Source organism: Coregonus clupeaformis, chromosome 30, assembly GCF_020615455.1.
Source record: "Coregonus clupeaformis isolate EN_2021a chromosome 30, ASM2061545v1, whole genome shotgun sequence".
Classification (NCBI taxonomy): domain Eukaryota; kingdom Metazoa; phylum Chordata; class Actinopteri; order Salmoniformes; family Salmonidae; genus Coregonus; species Coregonus clupeaformis.
Window position 1 is genome coordinate 4,086,947 of NC_059221.1, and position 13,770 is coordinate 4,100,716.

General features: G+C 41.7%; 1 protein-coding gene and 1 non-coding gene across 2 annotated transcripts in view; both read right to left on the reverse strand.

Moving 5' to 3' along the window:
* Positions 1-13,770, reverse strand: part of LOC121545933 (MORN repeat-containing protein 1) — a 136,056-nt gene that overhangs the window by 49,961 nt on the left and 72,325 nt on the right. The window contains exons 11-12 of the mRNA XM_041856859.2: positions 5,492-5,637; positions 5,163-5,239 (exon numbers count right to left, since the gene is read on the reverse strand). Coding sequence (XP_041712793.1) covers positions 5,163-5,239; positions 5,492-5,637 — 223 coding nt within the window. The remainder of the gene's footprint in view (positions 1-5,162; positions 5,240-5,491; positions 5,638-13,770) is intronic.
* On the reverse strand, positions 11,917-11,992 carry trnaa-agc. The gene has a single exon. It is a non-coding gene; the product is annotated as a tRNA-Ala (tRNA).

Consider the following 13,770-nt stretch of genomic DNA (forward strand, 5'->3'; position numbering starts at 1 on the left):
GCAAAATGCAATCATATTACGCAATTATACCATTTGAAAAATTGTCAGATATACAGTACCAGTCAAGTTTGGACGCACCTACTCATTCCAACTATTTTCTACATTGTTGAATAATAGTGAAGACATCAAAATTATGAAATGACACATATGGAATCATGTAGTAACCAAAAAAGTGTTAAACAAATCAAAATATATTTTATATTTGAGATTCTTCAAAGTAGCCACCCTTTGCCTTGATGACAGCTTTGCACACTCTTGGCATTCTCTCAACCAGTTTCACCTGGAATGCTTTTCCAACAGTCTTGAAGGAGTTCCCACATATGCTGAGCACTTTTTGGCTGCTTTTTCTCTCCATCACTCTCCTTCTTGGTCAAATAGCCCTTACACAGCCTGGAGGTGTGTTGGGTCATTGTCCTGTTGAAAAACATATGACAGTCCCACTAAGCGCAAACCAGATGGGATGGTGTATCGCTGCAGAATGCTGTGGTAGCCATGCTGGTTAAGTGTGCCTTGAATTCTAAATAAATCACTGACAGTGTCACCAGCAAAGCACCCCCACACCATCACACCTCCTCCTCCATTCTTCACGGTGGGAACCACACATGCGGAGATCATCCGTTCACCTACTCTGCATCTCACAAAGACACAGCGGTTGGAACCAAAAATCTCCAATTTGGACTCATCAGACCAAAGGAAAGTCCATTGCTCTAAAGTCCATTGCTCGTGTTTCTTGGCCCAAGAAAGTATCTTCTTCTTATTGGTGTCCTTTAGTAGTGGTTTCTTTGCAGCAATTCGACCATGAAGGCCTGATTCACGCAGTCTCCTCTGAGTTGATGTTGAGATGTGTCTGTTACTTGAACTCTGTGAAGCATTTATTTGGGCTGCAATTTCTGATGCTGGTAACGCTAATGAACTTATCCTCTGCAGCAGAGGTAACTCTGGGTCTTCCTTTCCTGTGGCGGTCCTCATGAGAGCAAGTTTCATCATAGCGCTTGATGGTTTTTGCGACTGCATTTGAAGAAACTTTCAAAGTTCTTGAAATTTCCGGATTGACTGACCTTCATGTCTTATAGTAATGATGGACTGTTGTTTCTCTTTGCTTATTTGAGCTGTTCTTGCCATAATATGGACTTGGTCTTTTACCAAATAGAGCTATCTTCTGTATACCCCCCCTACCTTGTCACAACACAACTCAATGCCAAGAGTATGCAAAGCTGTCATCAAGGCAAAGGGTGGCTACTTTGAAGAATCTCAAATATAAAATAGATTTTGATTTGTTTAACCCTTTTTTGGTTACTACATGATTCCATATGTGTTATTTCATAGTTTTGCTGTCTTCACTATTATTCTACAATGTAGAAAATAGTAAAAATAAAGAAAACCCCTGGAATGAGTAGGTGTGTCCAGACTTTTGACTGGTACTGTGTATGTATGTGTGTATATATATATATATATATATATATATATATATATATATATATATATATATATATATATATATATATATATATATATATACAGTGGGGAGAACAAGTATTTGATACACTGCCGATTTTGCAGGTTTTCCTACTTACAAAGCATGTAGAGGTCTGTAATTTTTATCATAGGTACACTTCAACTGTGAGAGACGGAATCCAAAAATCCAGAAAATCACATTGTATGATTTTTAAGTAATTAATTTGCATTTTATTGCATGACATAAGTATTTGATACATCAGAAAAGCAGAACTTAATATTTGGTACAGAAACCTTTGTTTGTAATTACAGAGATCATACGTTTCCTGTAGGTCTTGACCAGGTTTGCACACACTGCAGCAGGGATTTTGGCCCACTCCTCCATGCAGACCTTCTCCAGATCCTTCAGGTTTCGGGGCTGTCGCTGGGCAATACGGACTTTCAGCTCCCCTCCAAAGATTTTCTATTGGGTTCAGGTCTGGAGACTGGCTAGGCCACTCCAGGACCTTCAGATGCTTCTTACGGAGCCACTCCTTAGTTGCCCTGGCTGTGTGTTTCGGGTCGTTGTCATGCTGGAAGACCCAGCCACGACCCATCTTCAATGCTCTTACTGAGGGAAGGAGGTTGTTGGCCAAGATCTCACGATACATGGCCCCATCCATCCTCCCCTCAATACGGTGCAGTCGTCCTGTCCCCTTTGCAGAAAAGCATCCCCAAAGAATGATGTTTCCACCTCCATGCTTCACGGTTGGGATGGTGTTCTTGGGGTTGTACTCATCCTTCTTCTTCCTTCAAACATGGTGAGTGGAGTTTAGACCAAAAAGCTCTATTTTTGTCTCATCAGACCACATGACCTTCTCCCATTCCTCCTCTGGATCATCCAGATGGTCACTGGCAAACTTCAGATGGGCCTGGACATGCGCTGGCTTGAGCAGGGGGACCTTGCGTGCGCTACAGGATTTTAATCCATGACGGCGTAGTGTGTTACTAATGGTTTTCTTTGAGACTGTGGTCCCAGCTCTCTTCAGGTCATTGACCAGGTCCTGCCGTGTAGTTCTGGGCTGATCCCTCACCTTCCTCATGATCATTGACGCCCCACGAGGTGAGATCTTGCATGGAGCCCCAGACCGAGGGTGATTGACCGTCATCTTGAACTTCTTCCATTTTCTAATAATTGCGCCAACAGTTGTTGCCTTCTCACCAAGCTGCTTGCCTATTGTCCTGTAGCCCATCCCAGCCTTGTGCAGGTCTACAATTGTATCCCTGATGTCCTTACACAGCTCTCTGGTCTTGGCCATTGTGGAGAGGTTGGAGTCTGTTTGATTGAGTGTATGGACAGGTGTCTTTTATACAGGTAACGAGTTCAAACAGGTTCAGTTAATACAGGTAATGAGTGGAGAACAGGAGGGCTTCTTAAAGAAAAACTAACAGGTCTGTGAGAGCCGGAATTCTTACTGGTTGGTAGGTGATCAAATACTTATGTCATGCAATAAAATGCAAATTAATTACTTAAAAATCATACAATGTGATTTTCTGGATTTTTGTTTTAGATTCCGTCTCTCACAGTTGAAGTGTACCTATAATAAAAATGACAGACCTCTACATGCTTTGTAAGTAGGAAAACCTGCAAAATCGGCAGTGTATCAAATACTTGTTCTCCCCACTGTGTATATATATATATATATATATATATATATATATATATATATATATATATATATATATGTATGTATATGTGTGTGTGTGTGTGTGTGTGTGTGTGTGTGTGTGTGTTTTTAATACAGAATAAGTCAAACATAAGTGAAAATTGACAAATTATGAAACTTTTCTGGTTAAAAAAATAGAGGTCCAAAAACATACGTTTGCACCCCATATTTTAATTTGCTCTATAGCTCAGTCGCGAAGAGCAATAACTATGTAGCTGTTTTTGATTAATAAACAATGCCATGCTGGTGGGTGGTAACATTCAAAGAAAACCCAGCCCTAAAAAGAAACTAGCACTTCGGATTTCCCACTTCAAGCCAAAATATATCATACTTTGACTAAAACGATGACTTATTGACTTCAGTCATTGTGCAACATCATGGGTAAGCTCTGGGCATCGTGTTTCAGCTGAAAAAAATATAATTTCCGCTAGTCCCAAAAAAATATATAAAATAACATGTTTTTATTGTCAGTCAAAGAGGAGCTGCTGCCCCAATGGCTTGCACAGCTCTCAAAGTATGCGTAGATGGTGGAATGCAGGAAGGACGGACAACAAAGAGAGGTAGGCGGGATGCAGGGATGGGGAGTTGGAGAAATGAAAATGTATTTGTGTATTAGTGTCAAATCTGCGGGAGAGAGTGCACAAAAGCCTCCTCAACCTCCATTGGCAAGCTAATTGAGTTAATGATGCATGCTCCCTATTCCAGTTTCCTCAGCCATCTGTCCCTACAGTACATGGTTCCACTAAGTGGTTGCAGGTGAGTGTGCTGCAATTACCTTAACTCCCCCATTTTTAAATGCTAGCGCTACAGAGTGGGTGGAAAAACAAGCTGGACACAGTGTACAACTAATTGTTCCATTACACAAAATGTTGAGTGCATAAAGGATAATCAGACGGCTCTGTTGGTTCTTTGCCGCCAAATAATATGCTACATAAATACTGTTTGTCTGTTTTGGCTGCTGATGTGTCTAAAGCATCAAACGATGTCAAAACAGGTGCACCTGCATGCGTAGAGATGTGGGTTGTTCCATGAAATAAGTCCTTTTGATATTTTAAGTAGAAATTGTGCACCAATATTGCATTCTAAAAGTCTGTTATATCAAATGAATTGCACTTTAATATAGACCACATGGATAATTAAATAAATCTTATTTTTAATATGAATACAAGCTTGCTAAAGTACCAAAATTCTGCATCCCTCCATCAACACATTTCTCCAATTTTCACCATCATTGTAAAGCCTTCATTTTTTTGTTGCTTTGACAGTCATTTCTGAAGATCATTATTTATTTAATGTGATTAGTGATTCATTTACATCTGTCCCTCATTTTAAGGTCAACCCTGTTTTACATGAACTGAACTCTTGTTTGAATATGGTGAAACTATTCCTTTTTACATATTTGTTTCAAAAGAAACATTTAACATCTAATAGTCAAATCATAGAGTAAAAGCAGATGAGCTGTTTCTACTATTTTTGGCAATTTTCTGGTGTTTCATGGTGGAAAACTGAGCGGGTTGAGCATTACACGTCAACCCTGTTACCCATAGATAGAAAGGCTAGAAATTGTTTAATAATGACATTTTTTGGGTGAAGCTTGCATTCCCCGTCACGATGGGATTTATGGCTTATTTAAGAAGAAATCGTCAACCCTGTCACGGTCAACCCTGTTAATTTATTTGGCATTTAATATGCACTTACTATAGTTATTGTTTTTATTTAACCTCTTGAGATTGGAAAACGTGTTTTTTATTAAGATCAAAATGTGATCTTTATGACAGAATGTTAAAATATCATGAAATTAAAAGCAATTGGGACCAAATTACACTTCTCAAAAGACACCAAATTGGTGGACAGCCAGTTGCCTTAACTGAAAAGCTTCCATGAGGCGAGATATTGGGAAAACTCAGTCACAGTCAGTGCACACTGCACAGTCCACGTGTGATATTTTATTGTCCCAATGCAAATTCATTGTGTGTGTATGTGTGCATGTGTGGTACATACCTGCTCTCTGAGTTCTTGTCCTGGGAGAGGCCCGGTCTATCAGTTGGTGCTCTGTTGGACGGCTTCTTGACGTTTCTCTGTGAATACAAATATCATATAAATGAACCATCTAAATCACTAGCACCTTACATAAGTCTAGACACAACTACACTTGGTCACATAAAGAACTGCAATAACAGTGGTTACCGCTTATCTACCCCCCAAAATGAACACCTCAGATTATTCTAAAATAATTATGCAATGGTTTATCTACAGCTGATTCCTAACATGTGGCTTTGATTGAAAGTTAGACAATACTTTATGAGAAAGGTCATAGTAAAAACATTCACCTTCTCCAACTCAGCCATCAGCTGATAAGGGATGAAGTCATGAGGGGGAGGGGCCAACAGTAGATCTTGGAATTTTGCTTGGCCTTCTTCCACCCTCTGATTGGCTGGAGGAGGGGTGGAGTCCTCCTCTTGTCCAGCAAAGAGTCCTGTGATTGGGGGATATATATATTTTTTACAAAAGTAGATGGAGACACAAATAGCATAAACCAACATCATACATTCTTTTTTATAATCCTTCTTTCCTTTTCTATTATATTATAATTCATTGTAGCTAAAAGTTCAAGTGAAACCCTACAGTGTAAGTCTGCCTTATACTTTGTGGCTGTTATTTATTTTCCTTTTGTTTTTTGGTACTGCGTCTCCCTGGAAACCACAGGCATGGTGACTCCGTATGGCATCATTTAAGGAAGCGTTAAGTGGATGAGAGCCCTGTTCTGGCAGTGCTCAGGCAGCGCTTTCTCTGGTCGAGAGGCTCATTTACTTAATGCACCCGATGCTGAAATAGTGATGACTTCAGCTAGCTAGCTCACTGGGAGTGGTGGAGTGGAACCATTGGTACTGTACAATAAGGCACAAAAGCACAAAGGGAGGGAAATAGGTCATTAGCGTAATTTGGCACTGTTTTAAAGAAAATAAAAGGAAAAAATAAAATAATAAAACTCAAGAGGATACCATTTCGCAGAGAAAAACATACATTTAGCAAATGTGGTCTGGCGACTTGAAGATGCTCTTCCATTAAGACCATTATAGTAATTCTTCTCAGTCATTGCCCTGTGAGGATTTACCTTGATTGGGATGACGCTAAAATAAGGGCTGCATCTCCAGATATAGAAGACCACCTGTATCTTGAGCAAATAACATCAAGTGAGCCCACATCAATATCTTTACATGATGCTAGCCCACATGTACGACAACTAATGATTCCTAATATGGATGCCATACACATCCCATGACTCATTCTCCTGGACGCCAGGGAGAAAGGAGGCTGGATAAAGATTTATGGGACCTTGGCAGTAGCACAAGTTAGCAGGTTCTCTCTCTCTCTTTCTCCCCAAACTGGCATGCTGAGGTAATAATAATAATTATTATTACTGATTGGATTTATATAGCGCTTTTCTACCAACAGAGGTACTCAAAAAATACTTTACATTGTAGAGGGAAACGCACCACATCCACCACCTGGGTGATGCACAGCAACCATTTTATTGTGCCAGAACGCTCACCACGCATTAGCTACAGAGGTGAGGAGTGATATACGCCAATTAGGAATGAGGGGGATGATTAGGTGGCCATGATGGAATGGGGCCAGGTTGGGAATTTAGTCATGACACCAGATTTAACATCCCTACTCTTACAATAAGTGGCATGGGATTTTTAATGACGTTTAACATCCCATCCGAAAGACAGCAGCCTACGCAGCGCAATGTCCACTTCACTGCTCTGGGATCTCCTTAGACCAGAGGGAAGAGTGCCTCCTACTGGCCCTCCAACACCACTTCCAGCAGCATCTGGTCTCCCATCCAGGGACCGACCAGGACCAACCCTACTTAGCTTCAGAGGCAAGCCAACCATGGGATGCAGGGTTGTATGCTGCTGGCTAGGATCGTTTGACCTCCCGACACCGCACATCCAGCGGCTAATTAGCACACTTTCCAGCACCCCAGGAGAGTGGACACTGAGGGAAGAGGTAGAGAGAGAAAGGGGGCGGGAGTGTGGGGAAAGGGAGGGAGAGAGGATAATGGAAGGTAGAAAGAGAAAGGGGGTAAATACAGGGTTGTTGCCAAGAATCAGGGATGAAAGAGTAGGTACAGAGAGCAATTGAGTGATGGAGAGAAGGTGAGAAAGGACTAAGTAAACTAGAGGAAATGGAGAGATAAAGGCTAGAAAAGTAGGGGAGAGGAAGTAATAACGAGTTTACAGAAGCAGCACAATGGAGTACATTAGTGCCTGTAAAAAAACATACTGTTCAGAGCTCAAATTGTAGAGCATTAGCTTTGATTATACCCCATTTCATGGGCTAGTCATCTCATAAGAGGGGGGCATTCTCCTCAGAGAAAATTGATTGGCTATATTGACCTAGCAAGCCGGATTTAATCATTTGAAATGAGGTTTACAGTTCAATATTACTCATGTCTATGTGCCAGCCACTCTGAATATAACTAGCCCAAGTAGGCAGATTTAGTTGCGTTTTTCTATTTTTTAACTAAATTCTCACCCACCACCGAATTTGCAGCTGTCATGCTCATTGCTCTTTGATGTATGAAATACACCACCCTCAACTCAAGCTTTCCTTCAACAAATACTGGGGAAGATGCCTTGAAGAGTGTTTGCGTCAATGTATGGGAAGTTGCCCTTTTAGTGAGAAAGTGAACCATTTGGCTTGTCACAAAAAATATTGATCATATGTATTTTACACAGAGGTTTAACTCTGATACTGTAAGATAAAATCATACCTAGATTCCGACACTGCTCTTCCATTATCCAAAGTATTGAAAAAGACAGAACTACTGAATGGAAAAAAGCAACACAATTGGCAATTTTCACATTTAGCATGCCTAAAAGAGAGAAATTGCATATGAGGGCCTCTTTTTCCAACCACGGAACAATATTCGTGACCAAAAAGTTGTTAGTTTTGATAATAGAAAATTGCATATGCCTACGCTTACTTTTTACCGGAACAGCAGAAAAATACCTACTTGGAGAATAGCTACTTGGGTGAAAATTGTTTGAAGGACAGACGTCTTTTGCAGAAGAAAAGTGTCAGTCTTCGTACTGTAAGTTATTTTATATGACTTCAATAGAGTAATGTAACCACTGAATAATATTTGTGACCGAAAAGTTGTTCATTGTGATAACAGAAAATTACACATGCCTCCGCACAGCCTACTGTTTCCGGGAACAGCAAAAAATAAATGCCTACTTGGAGTTCTTTAATATAACTTCAATCGAGTTACAGGGGGGATTGAAAGGGCTTCATAAAATGACCTTCCACATCAAGTCAAGTCAGAAGAAAACAGGCATGTAAGAAGGACAGGCAGGCTTACTTCCGGTGAACTGTTCACAACCATGTAATCTTGATAAGTACTTTTTGTAATGAACTGTCATTACTTGCTGTTGCTGAAGTTGAATAAGTCATACAAATTCAATGTAAAGGGGTGATTATAAGCACAATACATTGGCGGTAAAGCATAATCTGTAATGGATGTGAGTGTGAAATGATTTTGTTTTGAATAGACACGTTCCGATTATCATATAGTAAAATTATCAACTTTGAAACTCGAGGTTCACTCAGAGCACGGGGCCTCCATTACTCTAATTATGTTGTGCGTCATCACTTATGTCACCAAACTGCTGTCTCTAACCCCTTCCTTTTCTCCAGTCAACAGTCAGTCAGTAGCTCCAAAACCAGTGCAATCCATTCTCCAACCTCCGTCCTTGTACCGACAGGCTATTGCGATCCAACACTCTTTTCAAAACATTGCTGTTAGTGGGGTTGTGAACTCTGGCTGCTGGTGTCAGATTGTTTGGGTGTGAGAGCCCAGCAGGTGCTGTAACTGTTTGGTTCAAATGTAAGCAATAGGGTCGTGACCTCAACATCAAGGTGTCACTTTTAATAACACTGAAACCCAAGATGGAAGCCAGGTGAAGGACTATCTCACCGAGCTGTTTTGCCAGAGAAGAGCCTTCAAGACAGTCAAAGTCACCTAGAACCTCAACTGATCTGACTGTGATAATAAAACATATATTCAGCTAGACTGACAACTCATGTTGGAAAAGGATCCATTAAAAGTTATTTGTTCTCAATACTTTCATGCAATACTTTCCCCTCAAAGGTTAGACAAAGCCTGATTGGTCAAAGTACAGAGGTATACACAGCTGGGGTTTTACTTTTTACTTCAGACAAACCCATAAACCTTGAACCCTAAAAAATCCTGACAAAGAGCTAGGGTTTGCAGTTTTGTCTGCATGCACGACTCAATCAAGATATGCCCGGGCACCTCCCATTGCACTAGCAACAAGGACAGACCAATATTTAATTTCATTAGCAGCGCTATAACGGCAAGGTCTCCTCATCCACTGCCAGAGGAACAGCAGTAGAAGTGGGAGGGGGAGAGGGAGGAGTGACGTTGAGGCTGCAAAGGCAGTGTAGCACTTATTTCCCAATGACAGAAACACATATAATAGTAACTTAGAGCACCTCAAGAAAACATTCCCAAATTACAAACTTTGAGGTTTTCTTCAAATCAGCTCTAACTTCGGAAAAATCCCACAACGCCCTGCGGTCAGCGTCACATGGTGAATGAAAAACTTACATTTGTGAGAATGAGGTGGGCGAATTGGCCGTCTCCTCGTAAATCTGCGAGGCACATTTAATTCCTGAGAACTTCCACAGCTATCCAAAATGGAAGGAAGGCTTCAGCAAGAAGTTGCCTCTCAAAGTAGATGCTGTCCCTACCATTAACGTGGCTTCTAAAGCATCTCAACCAGCCAGTAGCACCAGCAGAGACTGAGCATTGTCACTGGCATGGAAGTGAACCGGGTAAATGAAAGAGCTAGCTTGCTACCTCTATTCTTACGTTAGCTAGCTATAGAGCTACCGCATTTAGCTCATGTCTTCCATCTAAATAACACTGACAAAACTAACCAAATGTAAACATGTCTGGCAGTTGTTGGTAGCCAACTTCTGATGCTGTCATAGATAGTACAAGCCTATGGGAAAGAGTAGTTTTCAAGTTGTTTGTGGGGGCTGCGCGTTGCGGTAATTCAGTCGTTCTGTGGCTCTGGGGGAGTTTTCTATACGGCCTGCCGAGTGTGCGCTAAACTAAAATGCGACACTTCAACCATGGATCCGATCACGGATCGGTGGCATTTCGGAGAAGCCCAGGAGTCAGGCTTTCTTTGGAGGGGTGGATTGTGGATTTTGATCAATGGGGAAAGTTTATTTCTGGAGCTCACCGTGAGTTATGTTTTGGGAGCTGCTGACTGTCTGCGGTCGGGCTCTGTGTGTGTGTGGATGGTTAGTCGGATGTATCCTCGCGGGTTGATGGAGACCTCCAGCAGAATTGTATTCTGACATCTGCTATGGGCTAGGGCATCTCGAAGATATTCCCTACAGTCCAACAGGTGGTATTTCGGAGAAGCCCCAGAGCCATGCTTTCTTTGGAAGGGTGGATTGTAGATTTTGCTCCATGGGAAAGTATATATTTTTTATCTTAGGATCAATGTGGTCACAGTTGCTTCTTGTTGAAGCCGATGACGTTAGCTTGCTATAGCTAGCTATCCTCTTCCTCCATTTCTGAATGAATTTTTTGCAATTTCCTTCTAGCTGGCAAAATCAGTGAGCTAGATTTGGTTTTTTGTACTGCCGTATGTCAATTACATAGCTAAGTTTGTCACTGGTATGGGCTAGTAAATATCCTAAACCTAGCCAGTTAGACAGTGATAGACGCAAGCTAAAACTGTGGAGAGAGGGGGGAGAGAATTTACTTTCTGCTTCATCTGCTTCTGGCTTGCTAATGTTCACTCAAATAACTTTTTCCACATGTAATTGATAAAATTAGATTTTTATTCTATAAAGATTGTAATTGTGTCAATATGTTGTGAACATTGTAGAAACATCCTCACAGCTTTTTTCCATACTAATAAGTGAAGTGCCACTTGATGCGCACCAGCTTCCCATGTACAGTAGGCTCCAGGCAATATGTTCCTCCACCGTGTGAGTCATAGAAATTACAATCTTGCATTTGGGGCTTTCCGGCATTCTTCGTGGATTTTATATGCGGGAACATAAATTGTACAATTGTAAACTAACAAAATAATTGTTCAAGTTAGAACCCATTTATATTAGTTAATATACAGCACCAACTACATATCTAATAAGGTCCGTTATCTACGACCTAGACTTTAAGTGGCAGAAGAGAGGGGAAAAACACAGCCCATTAATTTTCAAATCAAGCATTCCCTGCCGGGCACCGGTTTTGTCCTTAGCCGTAAAGGGATTGACATAGAGCTGTGTTTCATCCCTGAGGCCTTGTCTTACCAAATCCCCTCAGGTTTAATGCCTGTGTCTGGGTCTCTGTGCTGCGCTACAGCCAATTAACATGCTGGAGTGACAAGCTGCACCTCACAGCACAGAATATGTCTGAGCCTGCCTCTCTGATTGCTCTAATTGCCAGGCTTTCTCATTAACTTACGTATATAAGAGTGTTGGTGCATGTGTGCAAGCATGTTTTTGCTTACGCAGTGCAACTAGTTTGTCAGTAATTGAGGGGAATATGGATTGCTTACATGTGTATGAGAAATGCATTTTTGATGCGTTGTGATCGGGACATGCATAAACAGGCATTTGGATTTTACATTTTAGTAATTTAGCAGACGCTCTTATCCAGAGCGACTTACAGTAGTGAGTGCATACATTTTCATACTGATCCCCCATGGGAATCGAACCCACAACCCTGGCATTGCTAGCGCCATGCTCTACCAACTAAGCCACACGGAACCCTTTTAGTTTGCAATTTTAGTTTGAGCATTTACTTTTTCTGTTTGTACAATAATGAATGAGGAGTGGAGCATAAATGGTAGTGATCGTCCCTGTCAATGGATCAGAGTATGTGAGCGGAGCGTGCCCAATTTGACTGGAGCGAGGCCCTCTCGCCCGCTCCAATTTTGCTCCAGTACCGCTCACTTCACAAGCTCAAGGCATGCATTTGTAGGCTACTTGTGTGCTGTTATAGCCCCTTGCTTTAGCTACTGTCATGGAGTTCGCTTAATATTTTCAGAAAGAAACTGAAAAAACAGGTGCAAAATCAAGGTGACAAAGATGAGGAGGACCAAGAGCAAGTGAGGGTGGTGATGTAGTGTCCACAACTAAAGAATCATTGTAGAATCTGAAAAGTTTTGATATGGTTATTTTGCCTAAAAACCTTTAGGCCTACCAGTCTGCCCAGCCTGGCAAGAGTGGCCTGAATGGTGTCCAGAGAGGTTCTATCGGGTTCAAGTCCAGGCTCTGGCTGGGCCACTCAAGGACATTCAGAGACTTGTCCCAAAGCCACTCCTGCGTTGTCTTGGCTGTGTGCTTAGGGTCATTGTCCTGTTGTGAGATGAACCTTCGCCCCAGTCTGAGGTCTTGAGCGCTCTGGAGCAGGTTTTCATCAAGGATCTCTCTGTACTTTGCTCCGTTCATCTTTCCCTTGATCCTGACTAGTCTCCCAGTCCCTGCCGCTGAAAAACATTCCCACACCATGATGCTGCCACCACCATGAATCACCGTAGGGATGGTGACAGGTTTCTTCCAGACGTCACACTTGGCATTCAGGCCAAAGAGTTCCATTTTGGTTTCATCAGACCAGAGAATCTTGTTTCTCATGGTCTGAGAGTCCTTTAGGTGCGTTTTGGCAAACTCCAAGCGGGCTGTCATGTGCCTTTTACTGAGGAGTGGCTTCTGTCTGACCACTCTACCATAACGGCCTGATTGGTGGAGTGCTGCAGAGATGGTTGTCCTTCTGGAAGGTTCTCCCATCTCCACAGAGGAACTCTAGAGCTCTGTCAGTGACCATCAGGTTCTTGGTCACCTTGCTGACCAAGGCCCTTCTCCCCCGATTGCTCAGTTTGGTCGGGCGGCCAGCTCTAGGAAGAGTCTTGGTGATTCCAAACTTCTTCCATTTAAGAATGACGGAGGCCACTGTGTTCTTGGGGACCTTCAATGCTGCAGAAATGTTTTGGTATCCTTCCCCAGATCTGTGCCTCGACCTAATCCTGTCTCGGAGCTCTACGGACAATTCCTTCGACCTCATGGCTTGCTTTTTGTTCTGACATGCACTGTCAACTGTGGGACCTTATATAGACTGATGTGTGCCTTTCCAAGTCATGTCCAATCAATTGAATTTACCACAGGTGGACTCCAATCAAGTTGTAGAAACATATTAAGGATGATCAATGGAAACAGGATGCACCTGAGCTCAATTTCGAGTCTCATAGCAAAGGGTCTGAATACTTATGTAAATAAGGTATTTCTGTTTTTTATTTGTAATAAATGTGCAAAAATGTGGTATTTAATCCATTTTAGAATAAGGCTGTAACGTAACAAAATGTGGAAAAAGGAAACGGGTCTGAATACTTTCCAAATGCACTGTATAGTGTATTTGACATTTGTATCTAAAAGCAAAATTGATAAATAATTGATCAAACTTGGCATATTTATGATTTTTGTCCTTACCCAGGTCTCCTTTAAGACTCCATAATGTTGCATCTGTAGGCCGAGGTGTTACACTTAACAAAAG